Source organism: Ailuropoda melanoleuca, chromosome 5 (genome assembly GCF_002007445.2).
Source record: "Ailuropoda melanoleuca isolate Jingjing chromosome 5, ASM200744v2, whole genome shotgun sequence".
Lineage (NCBI taxonomy): Eukaryota > Metazoa > Chordata > Mammalia > Carnivora > Ursidae > Ailuropoda > Ailuropoda melanoleuca.
This window is the reverse complement of record NC_048222.1, coordinates 63,618,597-63,637,722: the sequence shown is the minus strand read 5'-3', so window position 1 is coordinate 63,637,722 and position 19,126 is coordinate 63,618,597. Positions and strand designations below refer to the sequence as shown.

At 40.7% G+C, this 19,126-nt stretch overlaps 2 protein-coding genes across 3 annotated transcripts in view; one reads left to right on the top strand and one right to left on the bottom strand.

Moving 5' to 3' along the window:
* INO80 (INO80 complex ATPase subunit) overlaps nucleotides 1-15,186 on the bottom strand; it is a 122,534-nt gene extending 107,348 nt beyond the window's left edge. For both annotated transcript variants that reach the window (XM_034661138.1, XM_034661139.1), the window contains exon 1: nucleotides 14,842-15,186. The gene's annotated coding sequence lies outside the window, so the exon portion shown is untranslated. The remainder of the gene's footprint in view (nucleotides 1-14,841) is intronic.
* LOC117802456 lies at nucleotides 15,027-17,308 on the top strand. The gene is made up of 3 exons (XM_034661715.1): nucleotides 15,027-15,104; nucleotides 15,185-15,635; nucleotides 16,921-17,308. The coding sequence occupies exons 1-3, from the start codon at nucleotides 15,027-15,029 to the stop codon at nucleotides 17,100-17,102; spliced, it is 711 nt and encodes a 236-aa protein (XP_034517606.1). The 3' UTR covers nucleotides 17,103-17,308.
* The last annotated feature ends 1,818 nt before the right edge of the window (nucleotides 17,309-19,126 follow it).

Below are 19,126 nucleotides of genomic sequence, written 5' to 3'. Positions count from 1 at the left end.
GTAAGATGAGAAAATGTCTGAAAAGTTACATCTCAACAACTTAAGGTGTTTTTTCTGGGAACTGGGCCAAGAGGGAACTCCGTTTTCTATTTTTTAATTTCAATATTTTTCAAAATTCTTACCATGTACTGCATGTAATTTTTTCAAATGAAAAATTATGAAGATTTTTAAATTGATGTATAGCTTATACATTGAAACAAATATTAAATACATAGTTTGATGAGTTTTGACCTATGCACACACATGTCTAATTTTCATCCCGATCAGGATATATAAGAATAGCTCATTACCCCAGAAAGTTCTCTCAGGATTGTGCTTCTTCCCGGTCAATTGCTCCTACCCTAGAGGCAACCAGTATTCTGATTTCTATGACCACAGATTAACTAATTTCTAGTATGCTCTAGAAATTTAGAAAAAGGGAATCATATTGCACATACACTTTTGTGTCTGGATTGTTTTTTTTAAGCATGTTTTTGAGGTTCATCCATGTTACTGCACGCATCAGGAACTCACTACTTTTTGTTGCTGAAACAGATTCCATCATAAGAATGACTATAACCAGAGTTTATTCACCTGTTGATGGACACTTGGATTTTCATTTCACGTTGGGTAAATTCCTGGGAATGGAACTGCTAGGCCACAGTTAAATGTGTATGTTTAACTTTATAACAAACCACCAAAAACTTTCCAAAAAGGTTCTGCTGTTTTACATCCCCCACCAACAATGAACAGCAGTTCTAGTTGCTTCTCATCTTTGCCAACACCTGGTGTTATAATGGTATCTCATTGTGATTTTATTTTTTTTTAAAAGATTTTATTTATTTATTTGCCAGAGAGAGAGAGCAAGAGTACAAGCAGGGGGAATGGCAGGCAGATGGAGAAGCAGGCTCCCCACTGAGCAGGGAGCCCCACGTGGGACTCAATCCCAGGACTCTGGGATCATGACAGGAGCCAAAGGCAGACGCTCAACCAACTGGGCCACCCAGGCATCCCTTGATGTGATTTTAATTTGGACATCCCTGGTGACTGATGAGCACCTTTTCACATACTTATTGGCTGTTTATGTAACTTCCTTTACTAACTATCTGTTAAAGTTTTTTGACCACATTTGAAAAAGCTGAGTTACAGAAGTCCTTTATATATTATAAAAATAATTCCTTTGTCAAACCTATATGTTAGCATTACCACATGTTCATGGACTGGAATATTCATTATTATTAAGATGCTGTCTCCTATATACCCTCTCATCTATAGATTTCCAATCCAATGCCAGAAGGGTTTCTGTTTTTTTTGGTTTTTGTTGTTTCCGGTTTTTTTTAAGCTTTTATTTATTTATTTGACAGAGAGAGACTGAGCACAAGAGGGGGAACCACGGGCAGAGGGAGAGAGAGAAGCAGACTCCCCGCGGAGCAGGGAGCCCAACATCCTAATCACAGTACTTCTTTTTTTAAACATTTTATTTAGGGGCACCTGGGTGACTCAGTGGTTTAGCGCCTGCCTTTGGCTCAGGTCATGATCCCAGCGTTCTGGGATCGAGCCCTGCATCGGGCTCCCCACTCGGCAGGAAGCCTGCTTCTCCCTCTCCCACTCCCCCTGCTTGTGTTCCCTATCTAGCTGTCTTTCTGTCAAATAAATAAAAATCTTTAAAAAAATAAAAACAAATAAAGATTTGATTTATTTGTCAGGGGAGAGGGGCACATGCGGGGGAGCAGCAGGCAGAGGGAGAAGCAGGCTCTCCGATGAGAAAGGAGCCCGATGCAGGACTCCATTCCGGGACCGTGGGATCACGACCTGAGCCGAAGGCAGACGTTTAACCAACTGAGCCACCCTGTTGCCCCACCAGAAGGATTTTTGAAGAAACTGACAAGCTCAGCCTAAAATTTATATGGAAAAGCAAAACAGCACAAACAAGTTTGAAAAAGATGAGCAAAACTGGGAGTTCACACTATGTGATTAAAAGAATTGCTAAAAGTTACAGTAATCATGATGGTATAGTGCACTGGCCTAGGACAGACAAACCAATGATACAGAACACAGTCCAGAAAAAGACCCACACTTACATGGTCACACCAATTCTTGAAGAACAATCCAACAGGGAAAGAAAAGTTTTTCCAAGAAATGGTGCTGAAACAACTGGAAATCCATATTTGGGGGCTTGGGGGGGGCGTGAACTTCAAACTCCTACCTTATACCATATACAAAAATGAAGTGAAAGATTAATCACAGACTTAAATGTAAAGCGAAAATGATAAAGCTTCTAAAAGAAAACATTAAGAACGTATCTTTGTGAGTTGGAGCAGGTAAAAATTTCTTAGGACGCACAGGTGTGTGGGTGGCTCAGATAAAGTGTCCGACTCTTGATTTCAGCTCAGGTCAATATCTCACGGTTATGAGATCAACCCCCGTGGTGGGATCCACACTCAACTTGGAGTCTGCTGGGGTTTCTCTCTCTGCCTCCCCGCCCTGCTCTTGTTCTCTCTCTCTCCAAAAATATAAATACATAAAGTCTTAAAAAAAAAATTTCTTAGGACACAGAAAGCACTAACCATGAGAGAAAATACTGCTAACTGACTTAATGAAAATTAAAAACTTCCATAAAAAAAATTGTTAGGGGCGCCTGGGTGGCTCAGTCGTTAAGCACCTGCCTTCAGCTCAGGTCATGATCCCAGGGTCCTGGGATTGAGCCCCCGTATCAGGCTCCCTGCTCAGCAGGAAGCCTGCTTCTCCCTCTCCCACTCCCCCTGCTGGTATTCCCTCTCTCGCAGTCTCTCTTTCTGTCTAATAAATAGATAAAATATTTTTTTAAAAATTGTTAATCATTCTTTGCTTGGTTTTATTCTTTATCAGTTTGCAAGGACATTAAAAAAAGTAAGTCTGCAGAGGGCAATGCAAATAATATGTAATCAAGCTAAGTGGCTCCATTTGCAACTCTATACCAAATAGAGGTACAAATTCCCTCTAACACGAATGTCATAACCTTATCAGGATTCTCATGAAGTCTGAGGAGTTCCAAGGCCACCCAGGTTTACTCCAGAAGATCCTGGTACACTTTCTCTTTTGCAGCTCAAATTAGGATCCAACTTCCAGCCGTGGCCTTCAAAGTATTTTTTTGTGTTCTTCTGGTACCAATCTAAGGTAGATACTAAAAGCTCGCACAACATAACACTGTGCTTAACTAATATTCCTTACTGATAAAATAAACAAGAGTGTCTTCCCTAACTCTCCAATATTTTACAGGAAGCAAGAATTTAATGTATGCCAAAAGTAGCAAACTAAGTAATCCCCTTTTCTCTTAGTTGCAGCTATATCACTGTGATTGTTTTTAACCCTAGGTCTTTCTACATTTTTTTCTTATCTGCTGTTTGATAAGTAAGGAATCATACGCAACACCAGAAGCAGATGGAAGTCTTGGTACCAGAATACTTCCCCTTGGTTCACAGTGTGGATGCTATACTAAGGCATAAAGTCCATGAAAACTGTTTTTCTTTGGTTTCCTTTTTTAAAAATCACAAATAATTAAAACTGACTTTGAGCAAAATTAAAATCTGAAAATTGTAAATTTTAAAAAGTTAAAATTTGAGCAAAATATCAAAAAATACGGGGGAAAAATAAATACCCAAAGAGAAAACATAATTCTGCACAGTATAAATACTGATAAGAAACTTAATGAAATTTTCATTTAAATCCTTTTTTCCCTAACCAGTAAAATTTGTATGCATCCACTAAGTTGAAATAAAGGCTACAAGTGACTATTTTGCCAAAATGAAACTATTAAAATATCTTTCAGCAATTCTGCAAGAAACAATTGGGAAAAAAAGTTTTTCATGAATATTTTGAGAAAGAGTAAGAGTAATTAGGTTGCATTGAACACTCATTTCCGGCTCACCATATTACACAATTTAACAAAAAATAAGCTCACTGGCTTAGCTGAAAAACATTCCTGCATTCACTAAAATGTTTTAGTGCAATGTTTCAGTTAATCTTAACCATTAAAAAAGCTTTCAAAGCCAGCCTCAGTTGAAAGCAGAGACTCTAGGATGGCGTGATGGGAGAAGACAAGGCCCCTACACTGAGTAAGAGTACCCTAGCGTGAGGGGCTTTTCTGTCCTAGGTGCTTTCATAATAATACTAGCCCGTTGAATCCTCACAATAATTGAAATCTTTTTCTCATTTTAGTTAAGCTAAATAATTTGCCCAAGCTAGAATTAGAACTCAGATCTACTGTTGGTGACACCAAATTTCCAATTCTTCACCACCAGACCTCTGTAACCAAAGCAAAGAAGCCTCCTGATCTGGGTGACCACACCTCCTCCTTGGTTTGCCAACACCGTGTAAGTTCACTGTCCTAAGCATAATTACTAATAGTCCCTCACCCTTCACTTTCAAAAGTATGCACAACTGAACAATAAATTTTTGGTCACCCTAGCACATGGTAAATAAGAAGTAAATAAATCACAAAGCGCTCTTTAAATAAAACCCTAGTTGAACCAAAACTTTCCTTTCAGACCATCAAATATTCACTAAAAGGCTACTATATACCAGACACTGACTGAGGAAAAGACCTGTCCTCAAGGAACAAAGGCTGACAGAGCCCTCTACAAGCAGGCCAGAAACAATCACTCAAAGGAATCACTATAATAGCATGGGTACAGTCTAGCAAATTAACAAGCCCAGAGTTTCCCCAAAACACAAAGTTTCAGAAATAATAACACCCGCATTTTAAACAGAATGAAGAACTTCTAGCTTAAAAAGGATAGCCCTTTCATAAATTTCAAAAATGGCAAAGAAAATATTTTGGCCTACTTCAAAGGCATATTGTTTGGAAGAAAAAAATGCTTATCCACATTTTCCCTTCCCCACTGTTCTTCATTAATGACACTGGACTATTAAACCAAAATAAAATACGTTACCAAAGATGAAAAAGAATCAATTACAATGCATGTACAATCAATTACAATGCATGTACTCTCCTTTGGGAAAGTACCATTTCAACTTCCTGGAAAAGTATCTTCACCAAGATAGGGAACAAAAACATCTTACCGGATAATAAAAGAAGTCTCTTTACTAGCACAACTGCCTCTATGGAGTTCTATAGTATACACTACAGACAGAACCTTTGGTCAAACAAGGTTAATCCTTATTTAAGCATTTCAGGTTTATGTATTAGTAAATCAAAATTCCAAAAGGGAGGAACTGTTTCCTGAGGTATCTAATGGACCTTTCCACACGGTAACTTAAAAATATATTATTTTTTTAAAGTTATGCTATGACAGAGGTCCCCGGGTTATATTTTCATAAGTCTTACAATGAAAAGCATCCATTTAATAACAATTTATCAAAATAAAATTTTGAAAACATAGCTGAAGATCTCTTACTGAAAAACCAGTTATTTCAACAAATTTCACAGCGATCCATCACTTCCAAGGAATGAGACAGCTGAGAAAAAGACGCTCCCATAGAAGAGACAAATTACAGGACTGAACTCAGCAGCCCAGAAAACATGAGCAACTCATTTCATTCCTCAGCAAAGGGAAGATACCATTTGCTTGCTTAACAGTTACTTGTGAAAAAGAGAGAAGCCTCACAAAGTACGGGGAAAGTTTAGCTATCAGTTCCATACAGTTAATCCTCCATTATTTTTTTTTAAAGATTTTTATTTTTATTTATTCTACAGAGATAGAGACAGCCAGCAAGAGAGGGAACACAAGCAGGGGGAGTGGGAGAGGAAGAAGCAGGCTCATAGCAGAGGAGCCTGATGTGGGGCTCGATCCCATAATGCCGGGATCACGCCCTGAGCCGAAGGCAGACGCTTAACCGCTGTGCCACCCAGGCGCCCCTAATCCTCCATTATTACATGAGTGATAGTGAAAGGTTATTACTGAGAATAAAAAGTAAGAGGTATCCATAAATACTCAATGTTCCAAAATTCACTTTTATATTTAGCTTTCCTATACTAAAAGTCAGTTTTCATTTTGAAAGTGAACACACTAACAGAGCAGTTGTGTTGAACTGTGGTCTCCAAAGAAGCCTGAGAAATCAAAGTTCAGGTAATTCTTCCTAGGGACAAACCATCTGTAAATAAGCACAAGTTGAACTGTATACTAAATGGATCTTGCTTTTCACTGGTTAGATATTTCAGTCACTTAGATGTGTAATGATTTTATTAACACTAAATAAATTTACTCTCATTTTCTTCATTATACAGTCTATACAGTCAATTAGAAAAAGGCAGGTATGTGTACATCAAACTACCCTCAATGAACATTTGTTAAATTGAAGTTAGACTTTTTCCTCTATTCAAGAACTGTGGGGGGAAGGAGGGAGACTCCATCACAAACAATTCCAAATGGGATTCCAAATTTTTTGATCTTGTTGTATCAAATACCACTGTAATAAGGAGGCTATATACACATTCTATTGAAAGCCATGTGCCAGGGATGCCTGGGTGGCTCAGTCGGCTAAGCATCTGCCTTTGGCTCAGGTCATAATCCCAGGATCCTGTGATCAAGTTCCACATTGGGCTTCCTGTTCGGTGGGGAGTCTGCTTCTCCTTCTTCCTCTACCCCTCCTCCTGCTCATGCTCTATTAATAAATAAAATCTTACAAAAAAAAGAAAGCTATGTGCCAAACATTTTATATGCATATGTACTTTATATATGCAATAAGTTATTTAATCCTTTTATGACACAGGCGCTATTATAACCTTCATTTTACAGATAAAGAAAGTGAGCTTAAGTAACCTGCCCAAGGTCACACAGCCAGAAGTGCCAGAGCCAGGTCTGAAATCCAAGAAGTCTGACTCCAAAGCCCCACATGCTTAAACTCCAGTATTGTCTGAAAGACCTCAAGCAAACCAGTGGCTCTGAGGACATAAAACTATGCTAACGCAGTACTCCAAACAGTACATTCATTTATCTAACCATTTATTTAGAGCATTTTAGACTAAAAAATATTGATTTTACATTATGGGTTATAATCCAATGCTGCTTAGCTTATTTTGCTGCTCAAATCATTCCAGTTTGGGCCACTGAGAGCTCTTTCAGCTGGCTCCTGTGCTCCTCTGACATAGCCTCCTCATCATGGGGTTGTGCTGTGGTGGTGGTGGTGGTGGTGGTGGGTGGTTGTTGTTAGAGCACTTCCTTACCTTCTGGCACTACAAGGTGTTTCACGCTCATCTTGTATATTTCCTGCCCGTCCTAGAGTCAGCCGTTTCTCTAAGGAGCTCTTGTTCCTTGTATTAAGTAATGGTATTAGAAACTAACATCTGGGTTTTAGGTGTTGCTCCTGGGTTTCTTTTAACTTCAGCTGATACAGCACAGTGTGTGGGTATAAACTCAAGCATGTATACAGGTATATAAGTATTTCAATATGTAACCATCTGTATTTTTTTTTAAAGATTTTATTTATTTATTTGACAGAGAGAGAGACAGCCAGCGAGAGAGGGAACACAAGCAGGGGGAATGGGAGAGGAAGAAGCAGGCTCCCAGTGGGAGAGCCTGATGCGGGGCTCCATCCCAGAACGCCGGGATCAAGCCCTGAGCCAAAGGCAGACACTTAACAACTGAGCCACCCAGGCGCCCCATGTAACCATCTGTATTAAGCTAAACATGAGTTCATGCTAATGTTCCCAACTCTAATCTATTACCACATGAATCATTCTAGCCTCCTCCCCTTGCTTATCTGTAAATTCACACAGTAACAGTGAGAAGCCGGTCTCTTACCATCTATTTACTAACTGTTCAATTGCAGTATACATGTATAACAGTATCAAAATTAACCTGTACCTTCATGGGATACAACTTTATGAATTAGATTACAGTGCTTATGTAAAATTCCTTTCGTTTTAGATTCCACTCATTTCCAAGGTTCCCCTTCTTCATACATTTCTAATACAATCAGATTCTCTTGTCACAGCCTGCATTCCTTCCTGGGACCTCTCCATCTCCCAAATAATTTTTGCTTAATTTGTACACATTAAAGTTTATTTTGTGCCATAAAGCCCTATGGGTTTTGGAAAATTCATGTCCTATCCACCATTACGGTATTCGATAAAATAGTTTTATCAAGCAGTATTTTAACTAAATTACACGGTACTAGGAGCACCTCGTGGGCTCAGTCAGTAGAACATGCAACTCCTGATCTCAGGGTCTTGAGTTGGAGCCTACTTTAAAAAAATAATAATAAATTACAAGGTACTACAATCCTCTATGGAAGCAACATGGTTGGGTAGAGAAGCTGAAGTCAAGACCTGTGACTTTAATGCTATCGACAAGCCACAGACAGACTTCAGGCTATCCTCTCAGGGTCCCAAGTGCCTCACTGTAAAATGAGGGGGTTCAATTAGATAATTATATATATATATAGCATTTATTAAACACTGTGTCAGAGATGGTGCTAAGTATTTAACATAGATTATCTTATTCCTAACAACTATATGAAGTAGATACTATTATCTCCGTTTAAAAGATGACATTAAGGGGGTGCCTGGGTGGATCAGTTGCGTAAGTCCCTGCCTTCAGTTGAGGTCATGATCTCAGGGTCCTGGGACTGGGCCCTGCATCAGGTATCCTGCTCAGCGGAAGTATGCTTTTCTCTCTCTCTCTCCCTGCCTTTCTCCACCGCTCATTCTCTCTCTCAAATAAAAGCTCAAGGGGAAAAAATAAAATAAAAAGGACATTAAGGCTTCATACTAGCTTGCAGAAAATCACCTAGCCAGGGAGTTGTAAAGGCTCTAGAGCAGGAGTCAGGACAGTATGGCCTGCATGTCAAATCCAGCCCACCACCCATTTTTTATTCTTGATAGGAAAGAATTGTTTTTACATTTTTAAATATGGGGGGAATCATATTTCATGACATGTGAAAATTACACGAAATTAAAATTTCAGGGCCCATAAATGAAGTTTTATTGGAACACGGCCCCACTCATCCACTTACATATTGACTATGGCTGCTTTCACACTGTAGAAGGGCAGAGCTCAGTGGCTGCCACAGATAAAGTATGACCACCAAAACATAAGATTTATTATTTGACCATTTACAGGAAAACATTTCCAAGCCCTGCTCTAAAGCCTGAGTCTACTATTACATTATAAGAATGACCCTAAAAAAGGCAAACTATTACTAATATTAGACTAACATCCAAGACAGAAACATTTTAGACCCTGAACTAAAATGTTTAATGTTGCAAAATACCACCTCTTTGAGTTATAATCTTAACTAGAAAGATATTTCTATTGACATCTAATAGTATTCATTACATCAACACAAAGGTTAATGCACTGTAACTATTTTCTTTATTGGTGTATTTTTCCCCACCTTATCTAAGAAAAAGATCTGAGATATTTTCTGCTCAAAAGGTTCAGATTTCAATACTTTATAAACTAAAACTTCAGATAAAACTAATTAAACTGTGAAAATAAAACGGTACTCTTAATTACAGCTAACACTTGTTGAAAGCACTATGTGCCAGAGATCATTCTAAGCAATTACTCATTTATGCACTCATTTATTTCTCACAATTATCCTCTACGAAGTAGGTACAATTATTCTCCTAATTTAACAGATGAAGAAACTGAAGCTTAAATGGCTTTCCAAAGGTCATACAGTTAATAAGAGGGAGAGTTAAAATTTGAACCCAGGTAATCTGGCTCTAGGATCCAGAAGGGGCTCAACTGTAATACACTGCCACTAGATTACAATGCTCTATTAACAAGGCAGATTCGGGCCTTTAAACAAATGAAAACAATGTCTCAATAATTTTTTTTTAAAGACGAAAAACTAAGTGCTACTCGATGCCTGGGTGGCTCAGTCTGTTAAGTGTCTGCCTTCGGCTCAGGTCATGATCCCAGGATCCTGGGATGGAGTCCCACATCCCACATCCCCACATCCGGCTCCTTGCTAAGCAGGGAGCCTGCTTCTCCCTCTGAGGGCCACTGCCACTGCTTGTGCTGTCTCGTGCATGCTCTCTCTGACAAATAAATAAAATCTTTAATAAATAAAAAACAACTAAGTACTACTAATTCCTATCAGCAACTCAAAAGAATATTTAGGTTCATACTTCTCTATGGCACCTAGAGTTTGCATAACCAAGTGTTTATCTTTGCAGAGCCCCTCTGCACTTTCCATACATACACACACACCTGGATTAGTTCACTTGTATATCCCCAGAGTTTACCGCAGTACCTTGAGTGTGGCAGATGCTCAACAAATTGTTGTTGGGAGGGTCAAAAAGCACTCGTTAGGTGTTCAATAAATATTTATTGAATGAACAAAATAAGGAGTTTCAGAAACCATTAGGTACAAGCATCATTAAATGGTTTGTTGACCTGAAATGAACTAGGACTGGATCACAAAAGTCTCTGGCTTTGTAACCCTTACATTGTGTCTGGTTTGTTCTTGAGCCTTAACCAACCTTCTGTCCTAATAAGTTTCATAAACAAACCACTCATTATACACCTGTCAAACAATATTCATTTTTCAAGCTAGTTATAATTTTCCAGGATTATAATGCATGTTTTTCCTAATTCAGTATAATTTAATCACAGCCCATCCCAGTCTTCATCATTCCATTATCGAGTCAAATTTCTTTATCTTCAGGTGAAAGCCTTACCAGTGCCTTCACATTTATACTGACATTTTCTGAAAACTTCCCTCCTGATTAATTTATTCTTCTTTGAGGTGCAATAATTGGAATCCATTCTATAGTCTAAGAGTAGATGTACTGTGGTTTTGTACCAAGATAACGCAGTCCGTTTTTATATTTTCTTTTACATACCTATCCAGGGAATGACTGACATTTTGTCGGCTTTCCGGCAACACTCAGGCAACATTCTCAGGGTTAAAGTGACCCAAACATTCTTTCTACCGTATTACTGTTCACTAGCCATTTTTCTGTTCGTGCACAAAAATATGACAGATTTACCCACAGTTTGTTCTACTTAGCTACTAACTTCTTCCACAGAAGAGCTAGCTGGCACATGCAAACCTCAAGGTACCTTGCTTGTTCTTTTACAAAAAGTAAAAATAGTTTTAGTACCATTACCATCAAAAGATTAGTACCATCAAAAGATGGGACTCTATATTTGAATACCCTGAGTAGATCCTATATGCCATATACTGTTCCTTCCTACTACATAACAAATAGTTTCCTGTCTCCCAAATAAAAACTAAATGTATGTCATGGCCTTTGGTATGTTTATTTTCTCAAAGACAAAAATAAGCCAACATTCATCAATATGCTGTCTTATAGTTAATATGTCATTTAATTTCAGAAAAGAAAATCATTATCCCCATTTTACATATAAGGAGAACTGAAACTCAAAAAAGTTGAGTAGCTTGAGGCACCCGGGTGGCTCAGTCAGTTAAGCATCTGACTCGGTTTCAGCTCAGGTCATCATCTCATGGGTCCTGGGATCAAGCCTTGTGTCAGACTCCATGCTCAGCAAGGAGTCTGCCTAGAGATTCTCTCCTTCTCCCCCTCCCCTCACTCACATTCCCGAGTGCACTGTCTCGGTCTAAAATAAATATGTAAATCTTAAAAAGAAAAAAAAAAAAGTTGAGCAGCTTACCCAATAGGTAAGTGGGACTCAAACCCAAATCTTTTTTAGCCTAAAAACAATGTCCCTCCATCACACTACCAGGTTTCCCCTTAGCTAAACTATCCCTTTGCTCAGGGGCGCCTGGGTGGCACAGCGGTTAAGCGACTGCCTTCAGCTCAGGGCGTGATCCCGGCGTTACGGGATCGAGCCCCACATCAGGCTCCTCTGCTATGAGCCTGCTTCTTCCTCTCCCACTCCCCCTGCTTGTGTTTCCTCTCTCGCTGGCTGTCTCTATCTCTGTCAAATAAATAAATAAATAAATCTTTAAAAAAAAAACAAAAAACCTATCCCTTGCTCTTTCCATAAGAAGCCATGTTCATGTTCCTGTGAACATGAACTTAAGAGTCAATAATCCTACTTCTTGATAGGAAAACACTGGTTTGCCCCATACGAAATCACTTAACGTGTCCATAAACCTGGATGGAAATTTTTTTCACTAACCTATAACTGAAATTAGCATTTCCTTCAATTCTGAATGTAGGCAGCACAGCCCATAGGTATGAGGCTTTCACTAGTCATTTAATTCAGTAATAAAAAGGAAATTTCTTACATCATTAATTGTTTTCTAAATATGTGAACTATATTTTATACATTTAAATGTCATATTCTGAGAGGGCATTCACAGGCTTCTTTAGACTGCAAAGGGTCCAGGGCACATAAAAAACATTAAGAGCCCTGCTTCTATAGGGGTGCCTGGCCGGCTCAAGTTGGTAGAGCATGCGACCCTTGACCTCAGCGTTGTGAGTTCAAGCCCCACACTGGGCGTGGAGCCTACTTAAAAAAAAAAGAAAAATGAACCCTGCTTTATAGACCATCACACAGGCTATCAATCCTTGGTACTGAAGGTTTATAAAAGCATGTCACACAATTGATTCACTGTCTTTTAGTCCACTGAAAATATGGATAGCATTTAGTCCCAATGATTTTTTTTTTTTAGTATCTGATTTGTCAACTATTTACTATTACTGATCTCCTAAGTCTGACCTAACATATATAGAAATCTCTCTAATGTACTTATTAAAGCCAAGCATTAAGGTTTGTGATCTTTTCAACCCTAAGCAAATCTACCACATCAAGATTAGCAAGTGAATCCAAAGCTCTATAGCTGAATTCCTAACTTAATGCACAGCCACAGTCTGAATGCCTGTGCTCCCCCAATCATATGTTGAAATCCTAACTACAAAGATGATGGTATTGGGGGGACCAGAGCTCTCATGATTAGGATGAGTATCCACAACAGGTGTTTAGTAAGTATTAGCAACTATGCTCTTCTCATCCTCTGCATGCTACAGCCTATCATATCAAAATGCTCATACTTAAGATTCAACTTTAAAACTTGTCACCAACTTCACTGATTTTCCCACACAAATTCAAAGTATCACATTAACTCTATCCCGTCCAATATCTCAAAAATTCGCTGCATCCCAGCATTTATATTTTGTGTGAACTCATATGTTGACATGTTAAAACCCCAAATCAGTTTTAATCTTCTGGAGGGCAGAGAGATGTCTATTACTCTCTCCTTAGCCCTATGTCTACACAAGTAACAGCACTCAAAAGCTGTTACAATACCATGCCTTGGTAGTACTATGACAAATTCTTATTAAGTGAAGCTATAACACCATAGTTTATGGTCTGTTGCTTAGACTTATTCACATTTCTACCTTATGTCCTCAAAATGTTATTAGTCATAAAGTTTTCTAATCAATTTGTCCTCTTTATAGTTATTTCCTATTAAAAGACATGGATCTTTAAATATTAGTTTGGATTCTTCTGAAGCAAAATAAAGAGGAAAAGAACACAGGAAACTAAAATAACAGAATTTAACCCCAAAACACAAATTCATTTTATCATCTAGTAGGCATGTGACTTTTACCACATATAATAATCTCAAATTGTTGATTTAAAGGAAAGCTTGAGAATTTCAAGCATAAAACACAATGGGAATGGAATATTTGGCAACAAAAGGGAACAAAGTCCTGACACATGCTACAACATGGATGAACCTTGAAAGCATGTTAAGTGAAAGAAGCCAGTCACAAAAAGACACATTGTATGATTCCCTTTGTACGAAATATCCCGAATAGGCAAATCTATAAAGACAAAAAATAGATTAGTGGTTGCTAGGGGCCAGAAGAAGGGCTGATGAGGGAGTGACTGCTAAGGGGGCTTCTTTTTGGGGTGATGAATTACATACTGGTGAAAGCTGTACAACTCTATGAGTATATTAAAAATCACGGAACTGTACACTTAAAAAGGGTCAGTCTTTTGGTATGGGAAGTATATTGCAATAAAGTTGTTACTTAAAAATAAATAAAACGCGGCCACCAGCAAACCACAAGGAAAATCTCCTTGGGAAAGGAAATCATGAAAAGTCACTGATTGGAAAAGTAAGCTGGTTACCTGTGATTTTAGAGAAGTCTAACTATTAATTCCATCTCCAAATCCTACCAACAAGTACTCAAACATGAAACTAGACAGTGTATGAATAAAAAATTCGGACACAGTTGGCTGTAAACTAAAATAGTGAGTGCCTTCTTGGGCTCTATCACTCTTAAACTATAGGGGGCTTCCACCCTAGCTGATCACGGAAGTAGTAGTTTTCATCAGCAAGCTCAAGAAGGAATGTCAAAATGGGATGACACTTGCCTAGACGTTCTACAAAAGCCTAAAAGACCACAAAGGGTATCCCCTACACACTCCTAATTATGTGCACGTGTTAGGCTGTCCCCACTTAACACCAACAAGCAGCATGCACCATTTACCCATAACCCAACTTGCTCCCCATAAACTGACATACTACCAAGCTCTTAGATCTCATTTAAGAGGACAGATAAAGCCCTCACAGGGTTCCCACTCGAGCTCAACCAGCCCCCGCCCTGACCCACCCCATCCCCAAACCCACACACGTGTTAGCCCGACACCGCCCCACCGGGTCCCACGTGCACCTGGTCTAACACACTCCCCACGTGTGGGCGCCCCACGGGCTTCCTCGGCTATCTGAGGTCACCGCGTGACCCCGGGTCTCTAGAGGTATGAGAGGGGAAAGGACGAGGCCCAAGTCCCTGAGGTCCCAACCCTACGTGGAGTGTCCACACCCATCCTCCCCACTAACCCCAACAAATCCAAGGGCCGGGGGCGACGGCCCCTTTAAGACGCGGCCCAGTCGTCGCCCGCAGAGAGGGGCGCAACGGGGCCTACACAACCCCCCCTCCGTTCGCCCGCCCACGTCTAGTCGCCTCACCTCGGGCCGCCGGGCCCCGCCGCCGCGGGCGGCGGAGGGGGGGCCGGGGTGCGGGCGGGGTCCGAAGGGGGGGGTCGCCCCGCCGACGGTGGAGCCGCGGTTCGCTCTCTGAGGCCGGGGGACGGTGACTGCGTTGGGCGTGGACGCTCCTAGCTCGCTCCCTCGGCGGCTCCTGGGACCCCAAGATGGCGGCGGCGCTAAGGCGGCTGCGGGCGCTGGGCCGGCGGCGGCGGCGGCCACTTTCACTCACTGAGAGGAGCGGAGCAGGGACACGGGGAGCCATGGCGGGGGGGAGGAGAGGCGCCATAGCCAGGCCAGAACAATCGAGCCGCTACTCAGCTAGCTTACCCCCGCCCCGCCCACGCTCGCAGATCCTCGCCAGCTCGTGGCCTCCCGCAGTGCCGCCGCCGTCGGCCTCCTGCAGCTCGCACCCCGCCGCTGCCGCCTGACGCCCAGTGCGGACTGGGGTTCGGGGGGAGACCCTGATCCATGCCATCTGAGTGCAGATTGGTCGGGGCTGGGACTGGCGAAGATTGCCGAAAGGCGGCGGGGAGGAGGAGGAGGATGTCATCGCTGGAGTGAGCAAGCAGATCTCGCGGGAGCAAATGTCGCGAGACCTCTTCAGTCCTGCAACCGCCGGGGAAAGGTTACTTTCCCCGGAAGTAACGTCAATCGAAACGGCCCGGGATCCTGGGAATATTCGTTTCCGCAGGCAGGCGGTGGGAGAGTGCTAGCGATTAGTTTGCTAGCGGCTACTGAACCCGGAGATCACTTGAGGGAAAGATCAGGCTGGGGTACGATATTTTATCCTGTTTGTGGCCACGTTGAGCGGGGGTTGTACATCGTTGGGAAAGTGCCGCTATGTAGAGCCGCTCATTCAGTACAGTACAGTTTTGAGCTCCCCTTTAGGGATTAGGGACCAAGACCACGATGCTGTGACAGTTTTAGGCAGATGCCTAAGTGAAAGCTCCAGGATTCAAGGACGTGGAAACACACAGACCTGTCAGCGGAAATGTCTATTTTCAAACCCACGCACTCAGCCTGATTTGTCTGTGCCAACTCCACAGTTCAAGCCCTCCGCTACCCACGTTTATTAAAGTTAGATTCAGTTACCAGGATCTGTGATTGGAAGTACCTAGTGTAAAGCCTAACTGAAGATGAGAATTAGATTTCCTTGAAAGTTAACTATGCTACAGTGTTTCAGTTCCCTCACATTTAATGCTGTAATTCATTTCGATCTGGCCCTTCGCATTTAAGTAGAACAGTATTTCCATAAGGTCATTCAGTACTCTTTTTGTGCTAAATTTACTGCACTTCAGAAAGTTTTGCTTAAACGCAAAAATACACACAGTACGCTTCGTGAAACAATGAAGAGGACATAAGAAAACACAAGTATCTGTTGCGGGGCGGCGGGGGGGGAATAAACTATAAATTAAAGTGATTGGTCTTTTAGAAGGGTGGGAATATGGGGAGGAATGGGAACAAGGTAACAGGATTGAGAAGAGTGTGGTAAATATTATTGTATAGGACTCTTTGAACCAGAGTTGTGTTTCACATACCCCAAAAAGTAAACACCTAAAACCAGCTAGGATAATGTTTGAGTAACAATGAGCTGACTGTAGTAGCATAGACAAAAAGGATAAGAATAAAGGGAATAAGTCAGTAAGCCCCTAGAGGGACCAAGATGTGGAACCTTCAAGTGTAGGGGCGCCTGGGTGGCTCAGTCAGTTAAGCCTCTGCCTTTGGCTCAGGTCATGATTCAGGGGCCTGCTCATTGGAGAGGCTGCTTCTCCCTCTCCCTCTGCTGCTTCCCCAGCTTGTGCTCTCTCGCTTTCTCTGTCAAATACATAAAATCTTTTAAAAAATAAAGTTCAAGTATAGGTTGACTCTTGTATTTTTTTTCTATCAATGTGCTAACAAAGTACCACAAATGCGGTGGCTTAAAATAACACAAACTTATTATCTTAAGTTCTATAGATAGGAAAACTGAAATAGATCTCAAACTGGGCTAAAATCAAGGTGTTGGCAGGGCTGCCTTACTTCCTGGAGGTTCTATGGAAGAATTATTTCCTTTTCCAGCTTCCAGAGTCTGCTTGCATTCTTCGACTTCCAGTTCCAAAGCCTCCCATCTGCAAATCCAACAATGGCAGGTTGGATCCTTCTCACATCATATCCAACCAACTCTTACCCTTTTCAGGATCCTTGTGATTATACCTAGCCACTCTGCAGAGGATAGGGAAGAAAAGAAATCACCTAAATAACCGAGGTAAATAGTATATCGACTGGAAACCTAAGAATAAGATCAAATATACTGTACAGAAATGCTGTCGTCTACATACTAAGTGTTTTTTTCAGGGGTGTGGGAAGTAGATTAGCAATTTGAAACTAATGTGTATGCTAGAATTAAATGAATATATTGTAGATCATGAGCGGAGTTTCTCAATGATGAAGAAAAAAGTTATTAAGGAAAAGGGGAAAACTAAAATGAAGCCTATGGTGTTGGACTGCAATCTGAGGTATCAGTATAAGTTTATGGTTTTTAATATATGTACAGGTACAGAACTATAGATTGGTGTGTATGTGTGGATTAATATAAATATATTTGCAAATATATATATTTGCAAGTTCTGTCTGCTGAGAGTATCAACAAGCAATGAGGATACCTAGTACACAGATAACTGAATTTTTTTAAGATGTTATTTATTTGAGAGAGCATGAGACGGAGGAGGGTCAGAGGGAGAAGCAGACTCCCTGCTGAGCAGGGAGCCCAATGTGGGATTCAATCCTGAGAGTCCAGGATCATGACCTGAGCCAAAGGCAGTCGCTCAACCAACTGAGCCACCCAGGCGCCCCAGAGACTGATTTCTAAACACCATTCTCCAATAAAAAAGAACAGAAGAACCTTGAAGAAATGATTGATTCAAGATGAGATTGGAATATCTTGTGATGCCAGGAAACAATTCTCAACAAAGGACGTCACAAAAACACAGGAGCCAACCTGAAAGAGCTCCTAACAGCCAAAACAGAAAATACATAATGATAGTATTGCATTATGACCCATAGATATTTGTTTTTAACAGTTCTGTGTCCATCCTGGTATAATAATTGGTTATTTAAATGAATGAGGGAGAAGAGGCAGCTCTTTCATATTTTTTTTATTTATTTAGTAATCTCTACACCCCATGTGGGGCACGAGCTCACAACTCTGAGATCAAGAGTCACATGCTCTTCCAACTGAGCCAGCCAGGTGCCCCGAGACAGCTCTTTCTTAGAGCAGAATTCCATTTAATAAATGTAGAAGGTAAGAGGATAACAAAAATTACGATTAAGCAAACACCACAGTAATAACTGTTGCAGACAAAACCCACTGATAGATCCCAGATTAGCTGGTGAAAATTTGAGGATTTATATAGATTCAAAGTGTCTCACCCAAGATATATTTTAGCACAAAAGAGAAAGGTGGTAACTTTACAGTAGTGAAACTTGGCAGAACCACCTTAACCAAGTGATGAAGGTAAATATCAGTAAGAAGACTACAGTATGCCAGCGAAATCTTCTCTATATACACAAGGAGCTTCTGATCCGCAACGGGCTGAACTGGAGCAGTGGGTTACAACAGACACCCGCTATCAGAGCCATCGGATTGTAGAGGGGGACAACAGATTTTCAAAAACATGGGGTGCTCCTCTGGGTCACCAAAAATGTAAAAGTGTCAAATGGAAAAATAAAACGATAAAGGTTCTCCCGCCCCTTCAAGTAAATAAATAAATAAATAAATAAATAAATAAATCTTTAAAAAATGCTTCAGAGGGGTGCCTGGGTGGCTCAGTCGTTAAGTGTCTGCCTTTGGCTCAGGGCATGATCCCAGCGTTCTGGGATCGAGCCCCACGTCAGGCTCCTCCACTGGGAGCCTGCTTCTTCCTCTCCCACTCGCCCTGCTTGTGTTCCCTCTCTCACTGGTTGTCTCTATCTCTGTCAAATAAATAAATAAAATCTTTTAAAAAAAATGCTTCAGAGAAAAATGAAAAGAATAGATGAAACAAGAATGATAGAATATTAATAATTATGCAAGTGTAATCATGAGTACCTGGGGATTTATTATACTCTTACATACTTTTAAGTGTGTTAGACATTTTCTGTAAGAAAAGGTTTTTTGTTTTTGTTTTTTTTTTTAAGATTTTATCTATTTTTTTTAAAAGCTTTTATTTATTTATTTGACAGAGAGGGAGACAGCCAGAGAGAGAGGGAACACAAGCAGGGGGAGTGGGAGAGGAAGAAGCAGGCT